The 24,857-nt window shown below is 44.9% G+C and overlaps 1 protein-coding gene across 5 annotated transcripts; it reads right to left on the bottom strand.

Moving 5' to 3' along the window:
- Positions 1 to 246: 246 nt before the first annotated feature.
- Positions 247 to 24,728, bottom strand: LOC119896612 (serine/threonine-protein kinase WNK4-like). 5 transcript variants are annotated; one of them, XM_038710108.1, is made up of 23 exons: positions 24,460 to 24,727; positions 23,298 to 23,668; positions 17,555 to 17,727; positions 14,176 to 14,396; positions 13,905 to 14,062; positions 13,741 to 13,829; positions 12,349 to 12,793; positions 11,919 to 12,093; positions 11,636 to 11,841; positions 10,918 to 10,991; positions 10,248 to 10,383; positions 10,038 to 10,154; positions 9,383 to 9,538; positions 9,125 to 9,173; positions 8,625 to 8,735; positions 7,199 to 7,764; positions 5,824 to 5,872; positions 4,959 to 5,749; positions 4,700 to 4,748; positions 3,433 to 3,844; positions 2,496 to 2,701; positions 2,312 to 2,406; positions 247 to 1,345 (listed from the first exon to the last, which is right to left on the bottom strand). In XM_038710108.1, the coding sequence occupies exons 2-23, from the start codon at positions 23,604 to 23,606 to the stop codon at positions 1,343 to 1,345; spliced, it is 4,590 nt and encodes a 1,529-aa protein (XP_038566036.1). In that variant the 5' UTR covers positions 23,607 to 23,668; positions 24,460 to 24,727; the 3' UTR covers positions 247 to 1,342. The 5 variants fall into 5 exon arrangements, with proteins under 5 accessions (XP_038566036.1, XP_038566037.1, XP_038566039.1 ...); XM_038710109.1 differs by having other exon boundaries at positions 7,223 to 7,764; positions 11,919 to 12,096; XM_038710111.1 differs by having other exon boundaries at positions 5,379 to 5,749; positions 11,919 to 12,096.
- Between the last annotated feature and the right edge of the window lie 129 nt (positions 24,729 to 24,857).

A 24,857-nucleotide genomic window follows, 5' to 3' on the forward strand; every position in this document is an offset into this window, starting at 1 on the left:
AAAGTCCCTGTGGGTTCCTGTAAAGCACCTGGCTTATTGTCACTGAGCAGGTGTGTCAGACTGCTGCTCACCTGGACACTCCAACCACCATCACATGATTTAACAAGATCTGATCTCAGTCCAGCCGATATGTATGGAAGTCTGAGGCTGTCCATATTAACATGAAGTCATTTAATTAATCTGAAACTCGTGTGCAACAGAAGAAACATTTGCAAAGTTAAAATGAAAGAAACAGAGTCACAAAGATGAGTGTGAAGCTTTTCTGTCCATTTCAGGTCACTTTTATTACACAAACACTTTAAAGTCGGGACACATTATCACAAACAAACATCAGTTTCATTAACTGTGAACAATCCAAACTTAAAACCCTCCTGCTGGGCTGGATGTGACGCCTCTCTGTCCACATGCTCAGCTCGTCATGTGTCACCTGGACGTCGTCTAATTTACGGTTTCTGTATGTCCATCAGGTCTCTAAATATTAAATAACTATTCTTGAAATAAGGCACGCTGTGATTCAAAGTTACATTCAGTGGATTCAGATTATAAACAGACTGTCCAGCAGATACTTCACTATATTGATCTTCAGTATATAAACATGCAATAAACTGTTACCAACAGACCAACGCAGCTGTTTATTAATGTGTTAACTTCTGCAGACAGAACAGATGTAATTATAGAAGAACAAATACTGAGCGTTATTGCTTACAGCCACATTATATTGCGTTATTAATATTTTTTTCATGTTTGTATACTGCTAATAGATGCTGAAGTGGGACTTTAAGTGAAGTGTGAAAGTGCAGAGGACTCTCAATAAACAGGATTGTTAGGAATAATGTGATCTATCAAACACATAAGGCAGACATCAGACATGTTACATTAACAGATAACTCTGTTACTCAGTTCCTCCTACAGGAAGCCAGAAAGACTTCAGATTCAGGTTTTTAGATTTGAATTCAGACCTCATGTGATTTTTGTTTCCTTCCAAAAAACTTTCACAATCATTTATGAGCTAAATCTGAAGTTAAACCTGCAGAACCTCCTGAGAAAACAAAGAGAACGTTGAAATGATGAACCTGTTCCAACGTGAGGCTCATTAAGGCTCAATATCTTTTTACTAAAGTGCTGAAATTGTCCATAAAATGTTAAACCATAAATTCACAATATGAAAAAACAAACTTAAAATCTGAACTCAAACTCTGTGTTGCAAATGTTTATATGCTGCATGGAGTCTTCATCAGTTCTAGAAGTTCAGTCTGTTAAAACAGAGACTTTCATGTTTCTGCAGGTTGGATAATAAAGTGACGGGTGACTCCTCTTCATCATCATCTTCAGCTCCTCTCGCTCACTGCAGGGGGGAAAGTCAGAGGTCAAAGGTTAATCTGAGATGAGCAGAGGTTCCTAAAGACCACATCTGACTCCTATCAGCCAATCAGCGTCCTCTCTTGTCCTCAGGAGTGGACAATTGGACGCAGTGTTCGACATCAATGTCAGACAATAGGCTACTTACAGGATTATATTCAGTTTGCTAAACTCCGCCCCCTTACTTAATGTTGCTAATCTGTCAACCAACAGTTTACAATGATAACACTGCAGATTTAACATCAACCTTCACAGTGAGAAACAAACAGAAGCAAAAACAGCTTCTCGTTTCTAGCCGATGACCGTCAAACTTTATGAGCTGTAGCCAGCTAGCTAATTAAGCTAACATTAGCTCTGTGAGATGTTCCAAACAGAAGGCATTACTTTCAAGTGAAGGCATCTCTGCTTACATTGGTTTCAAACCGCCTTCGAGGGCAGCACTGATGGCAATGTGTGTCAGTAGAGACGCTAGCCTTAGCATCAGCTAACTAGCCAAACTTGGTTGGTTACAGTCACGGGCTAATATGATAGTTCAGTGTTTAGTTCTTTCTAGCTTTTCAAAAATCAAAGTGAGAAAACTACTAAAACCTTTTAAAAACGTATTTCTGTATAGGAATTCAGTTGTTTGTCCGCCATCTTGACCAGTTTTTGTAAGCGGCTGCGGCCGCTGGTTTATGGGTAACAGCAGCATCATGCATCGATGATGTTTTCAAAACTGGCCGTTACGGGGGCAGCTTGAAAGCATCTTACGATCGTTTGAGCCGTTTGGAACAGCACTCGATGCCTCGCTGTGCTGTTAGACACCTTCTGAGACAGCAGTTTAGCCCCTTTCCAACACAGCCGTTGTCTCCCGCTGACATTTATTAAAGCGAGACACCTTTAAAACTTAAATATTCAGCTGATGCTATCATGCTAACAGACCGAAGCTAAAGCTAACAGGTCATTGGCCTACCGTGCTGCTGTGTTCAGGGGCAAAGGTCACGCCTTTGCCTGCTCTGTCCTGAGATCCGCTGCTGCTGCCGCAGACCAGGCTCTTCTTCATGATACCTGAACATCAGAACAGACACGGGTGACGTTCATGTACTGATTATAAATGTTAATATTCTGTTTGTCCAGCTGCGGTGTGTCCTCCCCACCTGCAGACGGCAGCGCGTCCGGTCTCTGCTGGCTGCTTTTGTGAGAAGGAGGGTGGTTTCCGGTCCTGGAGAGGCGGCGCTGGCGTGGGTTCAATATGGCGGCCAGAGAGACAATGCCGGGGGGCGGGACTTTACCCATCCTCAGATACAAGTCCTTGATCTCTCGCTTCTGATTGGCCTGCAGGTTCTGCACCTCCGCCAGGTGTCTGGGATTACAAAGGAAAGGTTAAAGGAGGATTCATGGGGGATTAAAGGAGCTCAGTGTTAAGAAGGTAAAGGTTGTATCGTAACATTTCTCAGCAACTGAATACGAACAAATTACTGCAGATGTTGAAAAGTTCTGTAGAAACAGCAACAGTCTGCAGACCTCACCTCCTAAAGGAGATTTCAGTTTACCCTTCCAGAGACAGATTAGGTAAAATATGCTGGAAAGTTATGACGGTTGTGTTTCTGGACATGTCACTGTGTCCGTCGCCTGCAGCAAAGCGTAATGTCCGTGTTGGGATAGCGCCTTTCCAGTCTTTTCGCCCACTCAGAGAGCAGAGACTAAGGCTCACAGGAAACAGAAACTCATTCACACACAGATGGAACAGCCATCAGAGGCAGTTTGGGTTTCAATTAGCCCAGGGACACTTGACATGCCCATGAGGAGCGTTTCAGAATCAGAGTGTTTTGCCTGATTTTGCTGACATGTTTAGATTTTGTTGATTTGTTTTATTTCTTATGAAAATTGGTAGATTTATCTGTTATCTCTTTTCTTTTTAATGTTATCTTCCTACTTTTAAAATAGATTTTGTGTAATAATAATTTCCCATCATCAGAACCCTCAGAGGGTCTCATGACATCTTTGCTTTTTGTTTTCATGTTGTTTTGTTGACAGAACTCAGATAAATAGTCTCTTTTGGGAAAACAACATCAGCATCAATCCAAACGTTACCTTCCCCGGAGCTCCTGCAGCTCCTTCCACATCTCCTCGCTCTCGCTCTCTGATTCGTCAGAGCTGATGCAGGGTGCTGGGCGGTTCCATGATTGGCTGAAGCTGCTGCCACTCGAGCTGGTTGACCCCTCCCATGGACTGCCACTTGGCCTCCTCTTCTTCTTCTCCTCTTCCTCCTCTTCCTTCTGTGGACCAGGGTTTTCATGGTCACCCTGGAGACGTGGGGGCAGCGTGCTTAGCTCATCTGTACTGCTCCCTGAGCTCTCTGATTGGTTCGGCCTGGAGGGAGGTGGGGAGTGGGCAGTGGGTGTGGCCTGGTTGAGGGGGCGGGGTTCCTGATGACAGGCAGCAGGAGTGTCTTTAGAGGCCGTCACCTGGAAACGACCAATGGCAAGGACTGAAGTTTTCTTCACTGAAAGAGAAACAGAAGAAGAAACCGAAGTTACTTCAAAGCACGGGGCACTTCTTGTCAGCTTGGAGACGTTGCGAGGCTACCCGGCCGACCAATCACAGTTCTTACGGCCCGCGTTGCCTCGACGTGTAGTTACATATTTGAGGACGTGCAAATCAGGTTACTGCGTAGGGTATCGGGCTATGCAGAGGCTACGCCGTCGATTGGACGCGGAAGTATAAATTGCACTTTAGTGATAGGATGAGAAGCCAAGTCATCCGTGAGGAACTCGGAGCAGAGCCACTGCCAGTTGAGGTGGTTCAGGCATCTGGTAAGGATGCCCCCTGGACGCCTCCCTAAGGAGGTGTTCCAGGCACGTCCAGCTGGGAGGAGGCCTCGGAGATGACCCAGGACTAGGTGGAGAGATAATATCTTCACACTGGCCGTGGGTACGCAGCCAAAGCTGGCTAATGCGGCTCGGGAAAGGGAGCTCTGGGATCCTCTGCTGGAGCTGCTGCCCCGCGACCCGACCCCAGACAAGTGGTTAAAGAAGGATGGATGGATGTACGATGTTGGTTGCCTCATGTGTCTCACCTGTGTTAACCGCCCTGCCAGCTTGTGTGTTTAAAGTCAGTGTGCCTCCCTGGTCTTTGTCAGTCCGTTACTGTTGTGTGTTTCTGTTTCTGTTTTCCTGTGTCTGCTCTTGGCATTTGTGACATTTAGTTTTTGACATCAGCCTCAGACGTTCATTATATAACATATTAGTTCATTTCTATAAAAATCTACTCTATTTGTGAGATACTTTGTGTTTTTGATGGTTGGAAAGTCTCAGAGTAAAGATGTAAACAGGCAGACTCACACACAGGTGTGACTTACCTTCCTGGATGGGGGACAGACCGGGTGAGGGTAACATGGGGGAGGACACCTGGACAAAAGAAATAACATCATGATCAGAGTTATAGATTTGACCTGATGCCTCATGGTGCTCATTATGTAAACTTTATTATGGCTGTTTGGATCCTCGTCTGAATCCAGCAGCAGCGACAAAACAGAACATCAGAAAATAATAAAAACAGGAAGCTAAAGGTTTAATTTCATGTCAGAAGATCAAATATGTTTCCTGTTGGTGTCTTACACTGTTGGTAGGACGCAAGACAGGTGGTGAGGAAGTGGGGGAGGCACAGAGCTCGCCTTTTGGACTGGGAGCACTACTGATACTGGGAACAGTTGACCGAATAGGAGCGGTGGTCAGACTGGAAACACTGGTCGGTTTGTGTGCAGAGGCCACATTGGGAACGCTGGCCCGAATGGGAGAACTGGTCAGACTGGAAGCCCTTGCCTGAATGGGAGCATTTGTCCGATTTGGAACCCTGGTCGGCCTAGAAGTGCTGGTCCGAATGGAAGTACTGTTCAGACCAGGAGCACTGGTCAGACTGGGAGTACTGTTCAGTCTGGGAGCACTGGTCAAACTTAGAGTTCTGGCAAGACTAGGATTACTGTGCCTGTTAGGAGCACTGGTTAGACTGGGTGTACAGGTCAGATTGGGAGTACTGACCCAGTTGGAAGCACTGGTCAGACTGGGAGAAGTGGTCAGATTAGGAGCACTGGTCAGACTGGGAGAACTGGTCACATTGGGAGCACTGGTCAGACTGGGAACACTGGTCAGACTGGGAGCACTGGTCACATTGGGAGCACTGGTCAGACTGGGAACACTGGTCAGACTGGGAGCACTGGTCAGACTGGGAGCACTGGTCAGACTGGGAGAAGTGGTCAGATTAGGAGCACTGGTCAGACTGGGAGCACTGGTCAGACTGGGAACACTGGTCAGACTGGGAGCACTGGTCACATTGGGAGCACTGGTCACATTGGGAACACTGGTCAGACTGGGAGCACTGGTCAGACTGGGAGCAGAAACAGTCTCTGAACCTGTGAAGCAGATAAATGATTGGTGAATCTGTTCAGTCTGGTGTGATACCACTGTGATGTCAGCAGGGACTCACCATTAGGGGGCGGAGCTGAGCTGACCTTCAGCTGAAGTGGACTGTGAGGCTGAAATGAGTGAATGAATTCATCACTGAATGAATGAATTAACAAACTGTTCCAGCTCCTCATATTCAGAGTTTCGTCGGTTCCTACCAGGCTGATCTTACTTCTCTGAAAGAATAAATGTTTATGCCGCTAATCCACAGAAACCAGGTCTGTCTAACCCCCTACCCCGAACCCAGAAACCGTATCTGTCTTATCCCCTACCCCGAACCCAGAAACCAGGTCTGTCTAACCCCCTACCCAGAAACCGTATCTGTCTAACCCCCTACCCCGAACCCAGAAACCGTATCTGTCTAACCCCCTACCCCGAACCCAGAAACCGTATCTGTCTTATCCCCTACCCCGAACCCAGAAACCGTATCTGTCTTATCCCCTACCCCGAACCCAGAAACCGTATCTGTCTTATCCACTACCCGTACCCAGAAACCAGGTCTGTCTAACCCCCTACCCCGAACCCAGAAACCGTATCTGTCTAACCCCCTACCCCGAACCCAGAAACCGTATCTGTCTTATCCCCTACCCCGAACCCAGAAACCGTATCTGTCTTATCCACTACCCGTACCCAGAAACCAGGTCTGTCTAACCCCCTACCCCGAACCCAGAAACCGTATCTGTCTAACCCCCTACCCCGAACCCAGAAACCGTATCTGTCTTATCCCCTACCCCGAACCCAGAAACCAGGTCTGTCTAACCCCCTACCCTGAACCCAGAAACCATATCTGTCTAACCCCCTACCCTGAACCCAGAAACCAGGTCTGTCTAACCCCCTACCCCGAACCCAGAAATCGTATCTGTCTTATCCCCTACCCCGAACCCAGAAACCAGGTGTGTCTAACCCCCTACCCCGAACTCAGAAACCAGGTCTGTCTAACCCCCTACCCCGAACCCAGAAACCATATCTGTCTAACCCCCTACCCCGATCACAGAAACCAGGTCTGTCTAACCCCCTACCCCGAACCCAGAAACTGTATCTGTCTTATCCCCTACCCCAATCACAGAAACCAGGTCTGTCTAGTTCCCTTCCCCGAAAGAATTTCTTCTTCCCAATTGTCCATTTTGGTCCAAACCAGGTTTATTTAGTTTACTTCTTTACTTCTTAATACCTGCCTGGACAACAGAAAGAGGTTTCTCTAATCCCCTACCCCAAGTACGGAACCAGGTTTCTCTAATCCCCTACCCCAAGTACAGAACTAGGTTTCTCTTATTCCCTAACCCAAGTACTGAAAACATTATCTGGTTGCTGACGTGCGGATAAAGTTCTGAATATTCTTGAGGAGCCCCTGAACTCACCATCATTACCCAGGTAAGTCTGTTTTAACAGGAACTCACCTGTAACTGATGCTCCCATCCTACCTGAGGTGCGTCTTGAGTCCGGCCAGGCGGCAGCCCCTGCTGGCTGTCTGGGGGGGAGTCTGTCTGAGGGGTGGGGGGGCTATAGGACACCTTGGGTGAGAAGGGCGCCGGGAAGGAGGCTTGGCTTAGAGGATGGAGGTTGGTGCCCAGGGATGGAGACATGGGGGGAGTAAGGGGAGCCTGGGGGGAGGGAACTGGAGGAGACATGGGCTGAGAGTGAGGGTGAAAGCCCTGGTTGGGGGTCACAGGTGGAGGCATGAGGGACTGGGCCACACTCATGGCCAGAGAGAGTACACTGGCCAGAGAGAAGAGAGGCTGGTCAGGGGGGGGCCAGTGAGGAGGGGAAGGAGGGGGGAGAGCTGAGGAAGACGAGGAGGGGCTGAGGAGGGAGGGGTTACTCTGGACTCGGGGGAGGCTGGTGGAGGAGCCCTGGGTGGGGAAAGGGGCGTTGTAGGGGGGAGACGGGAGGTAATACTGACGAGGAGGGGGGGGGTTTGGGTGGGTGTAATGGAGGGGGTATGGGGGGGTCTGATGGGAGGCAGCTGGAGAGAGAGAGGCGGGGGTGGGGGGGGGTAAGATTATCAACAGCAGAACAAAATGGGACAGCATGTATCTGAAGCTCGTTCTCATTCCCAGAGCGTCAAACAGCTACGCTTTGTCACGTCTTTCAGTGTCCAACGCAAATGGCAACGTTTGGCATCGTAGTTCTACACACTGGGGGAAGCCCTTTAGCACCATCGCTCAACACTAAACGTACTTCCATAAATAACACAAAAGTCCAAGGAAGGAGGTGGTCGGGTGGGACAAAATCACCCTGGAGACTGTATCCCATGTGGCCTCAGGTGAAGATACCAACGATGGTCGTTCAGTCTTGGCCACAGGTAGTCTTAACGACCGTAACGACTGTCGTCACAGCAACAAGGAACACTAACGAACCAGCGTATCGATGACCCGGCCCAACGACCCCACTGAGGTTAAATAGCTGAGTTTCCCTGCCAGCCAGTCAGAACTGAAGAAGTCCTTTGGATGAGGGACGAAACGTCTTCCAGTATCTTCAACCAAGTCCAGTTGCCCTTGATTTTAACCTTCTTTGGATAGCATTACAAAACGTACGTAAGTAACGCAGTTATTTTCTGCCAAACCTTGATCTTTTTCTACCTGTAACTAAGTAGTTTTGTCACCTCAACTTAACCAAGCAGCAAAGTTTCACAATGTTAGTTTCATTTTGAAAGTCTAACTGGAGGTTATTCTTGCTAACTTGACCACAAAGCCCTACACGTACAAAAACAACGCTAAAAGGTACCCAGGGTGATAAAAAGTGAGCAAGCGTCCACATGTGACACCCTGGGATGAGAACAGCTTGTCCGTTATACATGAACGAATAGAGAATGCGTTCGTCTACCTGTTGAGGTGTGGAAAGACTGTGACCTCAGTGATCTGACGGAGGGCGTGGCCTCCGAGTCAACGTAGAAGTCTACGCCCTTCAAGGGGGAGGGGTCAACATCTGCAATGTCTGATGGGACGACACAGCGTTTGATCACTCAGTCAGCTTGTAAAGATTATAGTAAATGTTTCAGCAGCAGTCAGAGATGCATCAAAACATGATCTCAGCTGTCGTATCTGAAAATGTGTCACATTCAGGAACTGACAGCCAGGAACAAGCTACCTGAGATGCTCTGTGCAGCTGTTAGCAGCTAACGGTATATATATATATATATATACAGAGTTTGGTATCCTTACAAATGTATGTGGCTTTTATTATCCGATGGTGGACTGCGTGTGAAACATCAAATTGTCTGAGAGGCAGGACCACCCACTCCACGATCATCCTGTCACACACCTTCTAAATCTTTTTCTAAACTATTTCGATAACATCCTCCACCTTTTTCCTTCTTTTCTTACCAGGCAGTGAAGACGTGGACTGAGTTCTGGAGAGGCTCTGGGCCGGCAGCTTTGGGTAAAGAAAATGTAAAATTATGAAAAACAACGCCTCAGGACACATTACTACTGAGATGAAATGATTTGTCATTGTCAGGAAATTGACAACAAACACAACATTCGACTAATTGTTGCTCGGACAAAAAAAGACTTTTGAAGACGTCGCTTTGGACTTCAGGAAAATCAGAAAACAGAAAATGATTCGTTCACACACACACATACCATGGACTCGAGCTGCGTGGAGGCATTCAGGTGAGATGACCTGTTGGCATCGGCCAGCTGCTGTTTATGCATCATAGACTCCGCCCTCCTGATGATGTCATACATGCGGACAATGAATCCTTCTCGCTCCTCAGGCAGGATGAAGTCCCTGTGGATCTGAACGCAGAGATATGAAAGCACAAGGTTGCACCATCATAACCAAAACTAAATTCATCAGAACAGTATTTCCTGAAAGAATTTTGCTTTCCAGGAAAAATAACTGGAGGAGGGTTGTTTGTATTTTTGTGCCTCGTAGAGCACTGCGCTCCCAGAATGCACCTGTGGTTCCTAGAGTCTCCAAAAGTAGACTAGGAGCCAGAGCGTTCAGCTATCAAGCTCCTCTCCTGTGGAACCAGGTTCCAGTTTGGGTTCAGGAGGCAGACACCATCTCCACATTTAAGAGTAGGCTTAAGACTTTCCTCTTTGATAAAGCTTATAGTTAGGGCTGGCTCAGGTGAGTCCTGAACCATCCCTTAGTTATGCTGCTATAGGCCTAGACTGCCGGGGGATTTCCCATGATGCACTGAGCTCCTCTCTCTCCTTCTCTATGCAACCTCATCCCATTAGACCGGCAGACTGAACCAGAGCTGTGCCCTGATTGGCTGTTGGTGCTCACCATCACAGAGGCGATGTCCTCTGGATTGTCTCCGTCCAGATCGAACTTAAACGTCACCATCTTACTGTTGTGAGTCTGCAGCTGACACTCCACCACCCGGTCCACCATGTCTGACATCTGAACACACCAGCACACACACTCCGTCACACACGATGTTTAGATTTACACATCATCTATGGCTGTAATGATGACAGTGACTCAGGTTTTCACCCCTGTCATTCTCAGACGAGCTCTCGCTTTCCGCCTGAACTGCTTCGCGGCCGCCTGTGGGGTCACCTCCTTGTTCCCTCTGTCTGATTGGCCGTCATTGCCGTCACTCAACCCTGAGGTCACATCAGAGGCGTAGCTACAAACAGAAAAAGCCACACGAGCAAGTACAAAACAGATTCAGGAGGTTTACTGAGTACGTCTGTGTGCCGTCGTTGAGAGGACTGAGCCTCAGTGAGACGACGCTCGTGGGAAGAGGACGTTTTTTAGAAAGTGGGGATTTCGACATATTCTTACCCCAACTCGACCAACATATGGACGGTTGGTCAACACCCATTAGCGTCTGTTTTTAACGCCCTGGGTACCCTTTAGCCTCATTTTTTTAGATGTCACGTTAGCAAGAATAAATATGCATAAGTTACGCAACTTATGTAACAAATAAAAACATTGTTGACTTTTTGTTTCACACGGGAAACAAACACCTGTCTCCTGGTTGAAAGTCCAGTTTCTGGCCCACCCGTCCACCCCAACCAGCGCCTCAGACTTACGCTTTAAAAAACAACGCTACAGGGTTTCCCCAGAGGGTTACAAAGGGACACCAAGGGGTGTTGACCACACGTCCATGTGTGAATGTGACTTGGGAGAACGGGATGGAAATATGTGTTTGTGTTACCTGTCGACAGGTGAGGTAAAGCCGCTGACTGATCCAGATTGCAGTCGCTCGGCATTGTGGGACACGGCGATGCTCTGGAGAAGACAAACAGAAGTGACTGTGAGTGAGTTTATTTAGTGTTTATTTTCCCATGATGCAACGGGAAAACCAATTCCACAAGGTCAGTAAAAAGCCTCACAGAGCTGATTGGTCCGCACCGAAGTGCGACCAAAGTTCATCTTTTGTTGCGTTCAGTTAGTTCTGGTTTGGTTCCACTTTGCTAATATGCGAGCTAAAGAACTTTACATGAGGGACCTGCGTCCTGTCCTCATCTATGTGGGGGCGTCTCCCTGTACTTGACATCGATCGGTCTGTAAACGGACGTTATTCTGACGTCAGTGTGTCGTTGGTAGCTTTGACAAGAATGAATGAACCGCTGTACGTCTTTTCACACCTGTAACTTTAGTTTAGATCAAACTCAAAAGTCGGGAACAAACGGGTGTGAAAGCCCCCTGAAGGTCTCTCATGTCAGTACTGTTGTTTCTCCTCTAGAGGGCGACACAGACGTCATTTCTGGACGGACGTCAGAGATCACGATGTCCTCAATAAACTGAATGATTCAACATGTGTTTCATGTGTGAGAGTTCAGTATTTGGGACTGAGTAAATAAAAAACAGCAGTTGTAAAAGCGTGTTAGCCCCGCCCCCATGTCTACACATTAGCCCCGCCTCCTGCTCACCTTGGGGAAACGCAGCACGGGGAGGGGTGGCGGTTTGGATCGAGCCCGAGTCACAGAGGGAGGAGGAGGCTTGGGTCGAGGGGTTTCCTGAACCAGGGGAGCAGGGGCGGGGACAGACGGAAGGGGGGCGGGGTTCGTGACCAGAGGGGGCGTGGCCTCAACCTTCTCCTGGACACCAGAGGAGCTAAAGGAGTTCTTATAGTCCGCTGGAGAGGAGAGAGAGTCATGAGTATAAATTTAAATGTTAGAATAATAAATAAACAATAACAAATCATTTCCTGACATGCAGCGGCGGAGTGTGACGTCTGTCTGTCGTCCTCATCGTCGCCGTCTCCTCCCGTCCTGCTGGACACGCTGCTGATCCCAGAGTCCACCGGGCTGCTGCTTGATGATGTCACCGTCCCTGGGGGCGTGGCTTGTAGCGAGCCGGGGGCGGGGCCTGAAACAGCAGCTGAGTCCTGCTGTGAGTTTAAACAGAGAGTTGAGACAGAACAGCTGAGAGGACCCACCTGTCACTCAGAGAAACGTTTTATTTGAACCCCTCCTGTTTATCATGGAGCAAAATATAAACAATGAATAAAAACAATTTAACACGATATAATTTAGTTTATGTGCAGAACATTTAATCCAGTTTATTGGTGTCCATAATGTTTCCAATGAAGCTTTTATGACAGGTGTTTATTGTGCTGAGAGGAGGAATGAAACAAACAAACCTTCCCAGCAGCAGACGTGCTCGTGGCAGGCTTCTGATTGGGCGCCTCAGGTGGTAAGGGGGCGGGGTCAGACTCCTCCTCGACCGCAGCTTCCTTCTGGCGGTTCAGGGCGTCCTCCAGCAGGCGGCCCTGTTTCTCCCGCTGACGCTTTATGGCCGTCACTTGGTGTCTGATCGCCTTGGCAACCTGATTATAGTCCGCCTTACACACGAACCCCAGCACCACCATCTCCTGGGCCACCTCCTCGGGGACGTCCTTGTACACCTCGAACAGGAACTCGATGGCGTTGTTGTCTTTGTATTTCCCGTGAAGCTTCTTGTTGTCGTCCATCCGCAGCCAGAGCTTCAGAGCCGCCTTCGAGCCGTCGTCGTCCTCGGCCAGATCCACGTGGACTCCCAGCTGCTCCTGGAAGAACGGGTGATCCAGCAGGTCCTGAACCGTGAACCTGCAGGAAGAAGGAAGCAAGCCACAGCGACAAACCGCGACTCGGTCAAACACGCTGAAGTCGCTCAAAAGAATCAAAACAGCTTTTCATAAAAAGTAGCGAATCCTGTGGCGTGAAGTCCGTCGCTCTCTGTCTGCTAACTTCTCTCATCCTGCAGCCTGTTGTTGTTGTTTTCCTTACGTTGCTGCCTTCAAAATAAAAGCGCATAAGCCGTCTGTTGGAGCTGGATCAAATGAATGACGAGTATTTGATATTATTGGATCATTTCTATACAAAGAATATTCTGTTTGAAATAAATAAACTGTTTCATAGTAGTTTCAGTTTTGTGCAAAGGAAATTAAAGGCCCGTCCCAAATAAAAGCTATTAATCAAAGTGTTACGGTATATATGTTGTAGATATATATATATATATATTTACAATCTGTATATATTTACAATCTGTTAAACAAAATACACCTCAGGCCTTTAGTTCAAATGAGAGTCCAAGAAAGATTAAAAAAAGAACCTGACTGACTGTTTGGTTTCTGTTTTACTTTGGTTTGGTTTAAATTCATCAAATTTAAAGATATTGAGTCTAAAAACTGAGTCAATAAAATATCAACCTGCTTCCCACTCTGAGCTAATGTTGCTAATGCTAACAGCTGAGTGATGTAAACATCTTCATCATCATCAAAAGGACCGACTTCATTTCCTGCCGTCACTCTGTGCAGTGATTCACGGCGTCCAGCAGGTGGAGCTGCTGCGCTCTGTCTCACCTGACTGGTGATCCTCACTGATTGGACAGTTTTGGTGATGTCATGTTTCAGTTTCAGCACGATGTCGTCTTTTTTACTCCATTTTAATATTAATATTCATTTTCAGCAGTTATAAGAAATGTTCCCTTCCCTGTCCCAGCTGTTTGATTGGCTGACAGGCGTGAATGCTGCCCTCTGATTGGTCACATTTACCTCTCACTGCTGTCGGGGCGGATGCAGCCCTCGATGATCTCCTTCAGCTCGGGGATGGTCACTTTGGAAAAACTGTCCGGTTTGATTCCCTGAGAGACAAACACACCGTCAACCATCTGCACAAAGACAGGAAGTAGATGGCGCTCAGATGGGCGGAGCCTTACGCTGGTGACCTTGCGGTAGATCTGCGCGGCGTTCTGACACTCGGAGTACGGATACTCGGACGTCGCCATCTCCAGCATGCACATGCCGAAGGCGTAAACGTCCACGGCCTCGTTGTACTTCTCCTCATACATCTCTGGAGCCATGAACTCCGGGGTCCCTGAATGCATCACCAGTCACAACAATAAGTAGGTCAACAACAGAAGCAATCAGACGCCTTACTGTCAGCAGGGGTTTGACCCTGCCGGCTCTCCGTACATGCCGTGGTCTTACCGATGACGCTCTTGGCGAACGAGGCCCTCTTGAGCGTGGCGAGGCCCAGGTCTCCGATCTTGACGGAGGCGACGGGCCCCGTGATGAAGACGTTGTCGCACTTGAGGTCTCGGTGCAGGATGGGGGGGCAGCGGGAGTGCAGGAACTGCAGACCCTTCAGGATCTGGAAGCTCCACCGCTGCAGCAGCTTCAGCTTCATGGGTCGGAACCTGCGCAGGTACCTGAAGGGGTTCAAAGAGATACACACCTGGTCAGGTGAGGAACGCGGGGCGTTCAGGAACTAAAATGAGCTCGGGGCGTTCAGGAACTAAAATGAGTGTGGGGCGTTCAGGACCTAAAATGAGCTCGGGGCGTTCAGGAACTAAAATGAGTGTGGGGCGTTAGGGAACTAAAATGAGCTTGGGACGTTAGGGAACTAAAATGAGTGTGGGGCGTTCAGGAACTAAAATGAGTGTGGGGCGTTAGGGAACTAAAATGAGCTTGGGACGTTAGGGAACTAAAATGAGTGTGGGGCGTTCAGGAACTAAAATGAGCTTGGGACGTTAGGGAACTAAAATGAGCGTGGGGCGTTCAGGAACTAAAATGAGTGTGGGGCGCTAGGGAACTAAAATGAGTGTGGGGCGTTCAGGAACTAAAATGAGCATGGGATGTTTGATAACTAAAATGAGCATGGTACGTTCAGGAACTAAAAATGAGTGTGCGGCGTTAGGGAACTAAAATGAGCGTGGGACGTTCAGGAACTAAAATGAGTGTAGGACTTTCAGGAACTAGAATGAGCGTGGGGCATTTAATGAACTAAAATGAGTGTGGGGCGTTCAGGAACTAAAATGAGTGTGCGGCGTTAGGGAACTAAAATGAGCACGGGACGTTCCGGTACTAAAATTAGCTTGGGACGTTCAGGAACTAAAATGAACGTGGGACGTTACAAAACTAAAATGAGTGTGGGACGTTTGGTAATAAAAATGAGCGTGGGACGTTCAGGAACTAAAATGAACTTGGGGCGTTCAGGAACTAAAATGAGTGTGGGACGTTTGGTAATAAAAATGAGCGTGGGACGTTCAGGAACTAAAATGAACTTGGGGCGTTCAGGAACTAAAATGAGTGTGGGACATTATGAAACTAAAATGAACTTGGGACGTTCAGGAACTAAAATGAACGTGGGACGTTACAAAACTAAAATGAGTGTGGGACGTTTGGTAATAAAAATGAGCGTGGGACGTTCAGGAACTAAAATGAACTTGGGGCGTTCAGGAACTAAAATGAGTGTGGGACGTTTGGTAATAAAAATGAGCGTGGGACATTATGAAACTGAAATTGAGCTTGAGACGTTCAGGAACTAAAATGAGTGTGGGGCGTTAGGGAACTAAAATGAGTGTGGGGCGTTAGGGAACTAAAATGAGTGTGGGACGTTCAGGAACCAAAATGAGTGTGGGGCATTCAGGAACCAAAATGAGTGTGGGGCGTTAGTTGAACTAAAATGAGTGTGGGGTGTTAGGGAACTAAAATGAGTGTGGGACGTTTGATAATAAAAATGAGCGTGGGACATTACGAAACTGAAATTGAGCTTGAGACGTTCAGGAACTAAAATGAGCATGGGACGTTTGATTACTAAAATGAGCTTGAGAGTTTCAGGAACTAAAATGAGTGTGGGGCGTTAGGGAACTAAAATGAGCGTGGGACGTTCAGGAACCAAAATGAGTGTGGGGCATTCAGGAACCAAAATAAGTGTGGGGCGTTAGTTGAACTAAAATGAGTGTGGGGCGTTAGTTGAACTAAAATGAGTGTGGGGTGTTAGGGAACTAAAATGAGTGTGGGGTGTTAGTTGAACTAAAATGAGTGTGGGACAATATAATCTAGAGAACAGGGACCTATTCAAATATTTCCAAGTGAGACATTTCTATAACAGTGAAATAAGGGTGGGTATTTCTCCTGAGGGCAATGACATTGTTCAAGTTTTTATTAATGCTTATAAGCTCCAACCAAGTAAAACTGTCTCTAAATTGTATAAAGCTCTGCAGAAACAAAATGGAAATAATACCTTGTATATTAAGTCAAAATGGGAAAAGGAGCTGTGTATGGAAGTGTCAGAGGGTGATTGGCTTTCGATGTGTGTGACACAACAAACGTCTACTAGCTCGAAAAGATGGAGGGAATTTGGGTGGAAGAATCTGGTCAGATTTTTCATTACACCTCATATTATTAATAAACTAAGGGGTGAACAACAGCAATGCTGGCGACAGTGTGGGCATTGGAACGCCAATCACTCTCATATATTTTGGACGTGCTCAAAGTTAGAGCAATTCTGGGACAGTATCTTCCTAATTACTGGGAGTATAATGGGTTATGTTATCCCTAGAGATCCCAAGATTTTCTTGCTAGGTCTACTACCTGGTGAGGTGGTCCAAAAAGATGACATTTATCTTTTTAAAATTCTAACGATTGCATGTAAAAAGGCTATCACTCGGTCTTGGCTAAAGATCGACCCACCTCGGATTGAGCAATGGAAAGAAATAGTGGAGGAGATTCACTCAATGGAGAAAATGACATACTTTCTACGTATCAAAGGTCACATATATAATAAGCATTGGGAAAAATGGCTTGCATATAAAGAAGTGGAGCAATTCTAACACTTTAATTGTAATACTTTATTTTGTTATTATACAATATATAGTGCCCCTTGTTCTTTGTTTTTGTATGTTGTGTTGTAATAAGAAAAATGCAAAATAAAGAGTAATAAAAAAAAAAAATGAGCGTGGGACATTTGGTAACAAAAATGAGCGTGGGGCGTTCAGGAACTAAAATGAGCGTGGGGCGTTAGGGAACTAAAATGAGCGTGGGGCGTTAGGGAACTAAAATGAGCATGGGACGTTCAGACATTAAAATGAGCTCGGGGCATTCAGGAACTAAAAGGAGTGTGGGACGTTCAGGAACTAAAATGAGCATGGGACGTTCAGACATTAAAATGAGCTCGGGGCATTCAGGAACTAAAAGGAGTGTGGGACGTTCAGGAACTAAAATGAGCATGTGGTGTTCAAGAATTACATTTGCCATTGGATGTTAACTAAATAGTGTACGTACTAAATACTATAAATTGAACGTAATTGTCAGTTGCTCCCAGATTCAGTCTCCATTAATGAAACACTGGGATACTGCTGACGCCAGCATTCTACTTCTAAATACTACAGTATTGTGTTCAATATTCAGATTTTGCGGTTGCTTTTCTGTCGTGGCTCTTGAGTTCACAGTTTATCTGATGTGTGTTTGGAATCAGGATGAAGGTCGCTGCAACCAGAAGTGAAAAACCAGCCGGTACTAAAGAAAATACAACCAGAACTAAAAGTGTAACTACATAAAATCAGGTCTTTAGTCATGAACTCACGTCTTGAGGGTCCCGGACGTCATGAGCTCCGTCACCAGGATGGTGCATTTGTGGCCCCTCAGCGTCGACTTCCAGGAGTCGAAGAATCGGACGATGTTCGGATGCTGCAGAGCTTTCAGCATCTCCACCTCCTCAGTGAACCTCTGACGCTCCGCCTTGTTCAGACGATGAGTCTGAGGGGTCAAAGGTCGTCAATCAGTCAACCAGTTCATTTATGCAACACCTGAAAGCAGAGCTGGACTGGTAGTCTGGCTTTTGCCCTGTGTGCCAAGGCACCTGGGGTCTGATATAATTATATATTTATTAATAATTTTAAAAAAGGGCCAACAACCGGCAAATAAAAAAGAGACAGGTTTTATTTGTTTGTGTTTATTTATGACCCATCAGCTGCTGGAGTTTGGTCACAACCGGTTACAATAATTTATCACATTTATCTGCATTATCAAGGAATAATAACGTAAGTAAAAATAATAATATAAATTTGATTAAATTGATGCAATAAAATGTTTTTATAAAATAATAAATGTAATCAAAGAAAATAAAAAAACAGAATAATAAAGTAAAATGAAATTAAGTAAAAGAATATAAAGTAAAAAGTTAAATTAAAAGGCTGTCTTTAGGCCACAGAGAGAAGTGAGTTTGTTTTATTTGAACAAATTAAGGTTTGGATCTGGAAACCAGCTCAGCACAAGAAAGAAGAACTGCTGCAGAACTCTTTCCTGTCATCACATCGTTGTTTCCAGGAAACGTTCAGGAGCTTATTAAGAAACCCGTAAAATGAAGAGTCGTTAAATCATAATTTAGCAGCATGAAGAAGAGATCAGATCATCTCAGGACCTCTGGAGGGTCCCCGACCCACAAGTTGGGAACCATAAACCGAGAGCTGACCTTTGACCTCATCACCTCATGGGGACCATGGGGCCCGGCCCTGACCGAGCTGGGACCTGAGGTCAGCTGAAGGTTAGCGGTCAGCTGTGCAGTGAATGGAAGTGAAGCTGTGCTCGCTCGTGCGTGAGATAAAGTGTTGGTGGTGACTCAGCAGTTTGTTGTACCGTACACAGTATCTGATTGGACAGACGGCTGCTGGTTGATGTTGATAACAACACACACACACAGAGTTCACTGAAGTGACGCCAAACATTTAAAGGGAAACGTTCTGTTCTAGTTCAGCTCCTTGCTAGTCCTCGACACGCAGACTGGCTCTTCTGATTCGTGGACGGGCTCGCCCTCCTGACCCACGGCCGCCACTCGTCTTGATGCGTCTCATGATGACATCACAGCAGTCAGGTGACGTGACGTGACGTCTCCCCTACCCCCTTCGGGTGTTTCTGGTTACAGAGTCAGTCCAGGTTCTCAGAGCTCTCTGGGACTCAGCTGGTTAATGAGGACGTCTCGCACAAACACAAATACTGTCCTGACACAATCGGCTCAGACGATTACAGATTTTGTTACGATTATAGTCTGAGGAATAATCACAGTTTCACAATTACCACGATTATTATGCATTAATTAAAAGTTCACAACACTAGTAATGACTTAAGATGATTTTTAGTATTTAATTACATTAACAATTATATTTCTATAATATGTAAGTATTATTAAAATAAGAGGAATATTAACTTTATTTATCTCCTGATTCTCATCTCTCATGCAGTGTTAATTATAACTGAAATGCAGTTAATTGTTTATAGTCCTGGAAGTCTATCAGAGCGCAGACAGGAGGAGGCAGCAGGATGTAACGTTAAAAGTTCAGTGACTGAAGGTCTGCAGAGGACTACGATCTTCCAGAAAGGCCCTAAAGAAAAGAAGCGATTTGCGCTGCGCTGGAAGCTGCTCAATACTTTGACCGCGGCGTGCACATGAGCTCGCTGCAGCAACAAACCACCCTGGCGCAGCACAAGACATTGAAAACGGGGTTCAGTCCTTACGGAGTAGCTCAGTCCGTAAGGATCAGGTTGGGAACCGGAGAGTTGCCGGTTTGAATACAGCTCGTATGAGAGTGTTGGTGTGTGGACCGGTAGCTGGAGAGGTGCCAGTTCACCTGCTGGGCACCGCCGAAGGAGGCCTTGAGCAAGCCCCTGAACCCGTAACTGCTCGGGGCGCCTTACTTACTATGTTCATCATGGAATCTCTGTTCGTTAAGCTATGATCGTTCAGACTAGACACTGCAGACTTTTAAGGTGTCTTGAAGCAGGTGGGAACCCTCTCCTGAGACAGTGATGTGTTGAAAATGTCAGTAACAACATCAACTAGCTGATTGGCTCAGGTTTTTAGTACACGGCCAGGGATGTTATCAGGCCCAGCAGCTTTACTCATATTCACTCTCAGCAGGACTCACATCTGCTGTGGATACTGACAGTGGCCGGTCCTCTGGAGGTGGAGTAGACTTTACAGCTGAGATCATAAAAGGTGTTATGTTCATCAGGTAATGTGGCCTCACACATGATGGGGCAGCTCCTGCTGTTGTGGCCTGTGATGTTTTTGATGGCCTGCCACATATCTTTGGTGTTGAGGTCTCTCCAGTCTCTGCTGATGTCTCCGCTTCGCCTCCTTGATGCCAGCTTTCAGTCTCTCATTGGCGGAGCTGTAAGCTTCTTTATCACCCGACTGAACAGTTTGAACTGTTGGTTTGACCCTTATAATCAGCTGGGTGTAAGTGGGCAGGAGAATCAGAGAAATACGGTCTGATAGACCAAAATGGCGGCGGGGGAGGGCTTCGGAGCTGCCAGGATTCTGTATGCAAGGTCCAGGTATAAAACAAAAGTAATATTAAAACCAGCTGAGTACAGTTTACTGAATCTTCCGCCATGTTGGAAATCGGAATCTGCCGTCGACCAAGTTTTAGATTAGTCAGACATTGTGACCTCAAACAACAACCATCAGACTGAATCAGGGTCAAAATCTGAATCTGGGTCTTCCTGTTCCTGTGACTGCTAAACTAATATCAGATGATGTCTGATGGTGTAGATTTGTATGTTTTGGGTAGCAGAAATGACAATAGAGACTGAAAACACAGCAGACTGCTGAAGATTCACTGAACCTGAAGACATTAATGAGTCTACTCGTGAACTTCGCTTCGGTCCAGGTGAGAAAGTCCTGGATTAACCCCAAAGAATGAATGAAGCGTTAGATATTTACCCTGAGAGAGCAATAAATACTTCACCAAACGCTGGGATTCCTCATTCTCAGCCAATCAGAGCTCTCAGACACCAGCCAATAAAACTATAACGTCTCTCTCATTTCTCAGCCGCCTGTTGAGTCTGTCGGTTTATTCTGCTCTGATCCAAGTTCCTCCACCGCTCTTCAATCTGCTCAGTCACCACAACAAGGAAACAAAGAAAGCAAGGCCTATATATCCGACCCAAATGTTCTCCTGCACTTGAGACGCCGACGCTGTTGTGTTACACGTCACGATATTTATAGACTGATCTCTATGTGAATGCAAACACGGTTGCAAGATTATAAACTTTTGTTGTGCAGCATATTGGTGGATATTCTTTCCACATTTATTTTGGGACTTCTGTATAAAAAGACCTACTGTGATCTGGTTCAGGTCTCACTATGAACCAGAGTGCACTGTAGGAACGTTGACTTGTATGTTTTGGTATAAATAAGGATTACAAGCTGTTAGAAATATAAATAATCAACATTTAAAGGAAGTGAAAGAGTCCTGTAAAGAGAGGACAGTGAGTCATTATTACCTGTAACCAGCATCTCTCTCTAACCTTGGACACGCTTACTGTGTGCAGATAATGTAGACGTCTGATGAGGTACGCTGACAGCTTAAAGAGGAGGTATTCTGCTCATTTTAACCCCAACAAAGGCGAGTCGAGCCAAAGGGCCTCCGCTCAGACTAGCTTGGTCTGAGGGCGTGCCTGAGCTTTATGACGCGTTTTCATTGTGACGTCACATGTAAAGCTGAGCCACAAACTGGTGATGGCGCATCGATAAGATGCTTGCCTTTGGTGTGGGGGACCTGGGTTTGATTCCCACTATGATCACTTAACCCCTCGTTGCTCCAGAGGCGTGCAACCTCTGACATGTATAGCAATTGTAAGTCACTTTGGATAAAAGTATAATAACGAGTTTAAAGTTCTGTTGAAGTATAATAACGTGTTTAAAGTTCTGATGAAGTATAAAAACGAGTTTAAAGTTCTGATGAAGTATAATAACGAGTTTAAAGCTCTGATGAAGTATAATATCGAGTTTAAAGCTCTGATGAAGTATAATAACGAGTTTAAAGCTCTGATCAAGTATAATAACGAGTTTAAAGCTCTGATCAAGTATAATAACGAGTTTAAAGCTCTGATGATGTATAATAACGAGTTTAAAGCTCTGATGAAGTATAATAACGAGTTTAAAGCTCTGATGACGTATAATAACGAGTTTAAAGCTCTGATCAAGTATAATAAAAAGTTTAAAGCTCTGATGAAGTATAATAACGAGTTTAAAGCTCTGATGAAGTATAATAACGAGTTTAAAGCTCTGATGAAGTATAATAACGAGTTTAAAGCTCTGATCAAGTATAATAAAAAGTTTAAAGCTCTGATTAAGTAGTTTAATGCTCTGATGAAGTATAATAACGAGTTTAAAGCTCTGATGAAGTATAATAACGAGTTTAAAGCTCTGATGAAGTATAATAACGCGTTTAAAGTTCTGATGAAGTATAATAACGAGTTTAAAGCTCTGATGAAGTATAATAACGAGTTTAAAGCTCTGATGAAGTATAATAACGAGTTTAAAGTTCTGATTAAGTAGTTTAAAGTTCTGATGAAGTATAATATCGAGTTTAAAGCTCTGATGAAGTATAATATCGAGTTTAAAGCTCTGATGAAGTATAATAACGAGTTTAAAGCTCTGATGAAGTATAATAACGAGTTTAAAGCTCTGATGAAGTATAATAACGCGTTTAAAGTTCTGATGAAGTATAATAACGAGTTTAAAGCTCTGATGAAGTATAATAACGAGTTTAAAGCTCTGATGAAGTATAATAACGAGTTTAAAGTTCTGATTAAGTAGTTTAAAGTTCTGATGAAGTATAATATCGAGTTTAAAGCTCTGATGAAGTATAATATCGAGTTTAAAGCTCTGATGAAGTATAATATCGAGTTTAAAGCTCTGATGAAGTATAATAACGAGTTTAAAGCTCTGATGAAGTATAATAACGAGTTTAAAGCTCTGATGAAGTATAATATCGAGTTTAAAGCTCTGATGAAGTATAATAATGAGTTTAAAGCTCTGATGAAGTATAATAACGAGTTTAAAGCTCTGATGAAGTATAATAACGAGTTTAAAGCTCTGATGAAGTATAATATCGAGTTTAAAGCTCTGATGAAGTATAATAATGAGTTTAAAGCTCTGATGAAGTATAATAACGAGTTTAAAGCTCTGATGAAGTATAATATCGAGTTTAAAGCTCTGATGAAGTATAATAACGAGTTTAAAGCTCTGATGAAGTATAATAACGAGTATACTGACAGCTTAAAGTTACCGCCTGAAACAACATCAACACTGGGAGACTAGTGGTTGTTGACATTCGGTTAGCTCGGCTAGGTCTAATTACAGGTTTGCAGCTTAGCATCGCTGTGACTCATCACTGGCGTGCAGAGGCGTCGGCCGATAAAAGTCCATCTCAGCATGTCACATCCCACTGCATCGTTTATCGCCACCTACTGGCCCGGCGAGTTCCTGTGGACAGAATTAGTTTTTAAGCGTTGCCATGGCGTATCCGTGTGTGTGTTACCTGCAGTTCACACCACGCCACCTCCACCGTGGTCTCAGTGTCGAGTCCTTTGTAAACCGTCTTGAAGGATCCTTGTCCGATCTCGATGTTGAACTTGAGGAATCGTCCGTCCGGAGACGAGGCCACCGCCTTCGTCTCCTGTTCATCACGCTCCTCTTCCTCCTTCCGTTGCCACGGTAACGCCTCCCTGTTGGAGTCTGAGAGCGCGGCCGCCGTCTCCTCCCCCGAGTCCAAGCTGGCGTCCCGATTGCCCAAAGGATTCGCCGCAGCCTTTGATTGGACGGTGGGGTCATCCTCTGAGGTTGGCATGGTAATGAGAGGAAGCGGAGGAGTAAAATTAGGCTCCTCCTCCTCAGTAGGTCGTCTCCTCGCTGTGACATCAGAGGACAAAGTTAACTTTCATCTGTTTAGTGATTAATATTTTTATTTAACAATATTTTCTCCTCGTTGATGAAACATGTAAATGGGGAATGTGTTAGTAAAAAACTATAAATACATTTTATAAATTATTTATTATTATATTTTTTCTCTTATTATCTTAAACATGGGTTATTCATTTTTTACTGCTTATTTTACTTCCTTATTTTAAATGCATTATAATATTTTAACCCTCTCAGCTGCATTTTGTGAATGAAATATTTAATAAACTTAAAGTGTATTATTATTAATTATATTATTATTACACAATTAATTAATATATCAGATCATCCAGGAAACCCTGTTTTATGAATATTCAATAAATTATGTTTTGTACGAAGAAGAATTCCATTGTATATTTCTACATTACATTACAATGCATTGTATTAATTTATATTGTATTATATATAATTATATAACATTATATTATATTATATTTAATGTTATATATCATATCTAATTATTTATTTTATTACTATGGATTCTATTATATTACATTAGATATTATTACATTATAATATATAATCTTATGTTATATTATGTTACATTAGATATTATTACATTATAATATAATCTTATGTTATATTATGTTACATTATATTATATTATATTGTATATTATGTTACATTATATTATATTATATTGTATATTATGTTACATTATATTATATTATATTGTATATTATGTTACATTATATCCCCCAGACTCCATCAGGTGTGTGAAGCTGCTGGTTAAATGAACTCACTGTGTCTCTGCAGCAGCTGCGGGTGAATTAACGAGGCTGAGTGGAAAAAGTGGAACCAGTAAAACCAGCACAGAAACCAGCAGAGCTGCAGCAGCTGGATCCTTAAAGTCCAGGTTCACACAGGGGCCGCTGGAGTCCGGTTCTCTGTGAGCTCAGAACAAATTCTTTAAACCCACAAAGACAAAAAATAAAAGCACCTTCTTCTTCTTCTTCTTCATGTTAATGAGAGGCGGACTGCACGAGCTCTATCAGCAGGACGCAGACTGCTCGAGCTGCGATAAGCCCCGCCCACCGGACACCTGTCACCTGGCCTGATAAAGCAGACGCGGAAATACAGTGATGATTAACAAGAGAGGATCTTCCTTTATTTATGTTTTTTGTGATTAATTTGTGTGACA

The sequence above is a fragment of the Micropterus salmoides genome, unplaced genomic scaffold, assembly GCF_014851395.1.
Source record: "Micropterus salmoides isolate LMB-PRFRI ecotype aquatic unplaced genomic scaffold, ASM1485139v1 Ms_hic_scaffold_10, whole genome shotgun sequence".
NCBI lineage: Eukaryota > Metazoa > Chordata > Actinopteri > Centrarchiformes > Centrarchidae > Micropterus > Micropterus salmoides.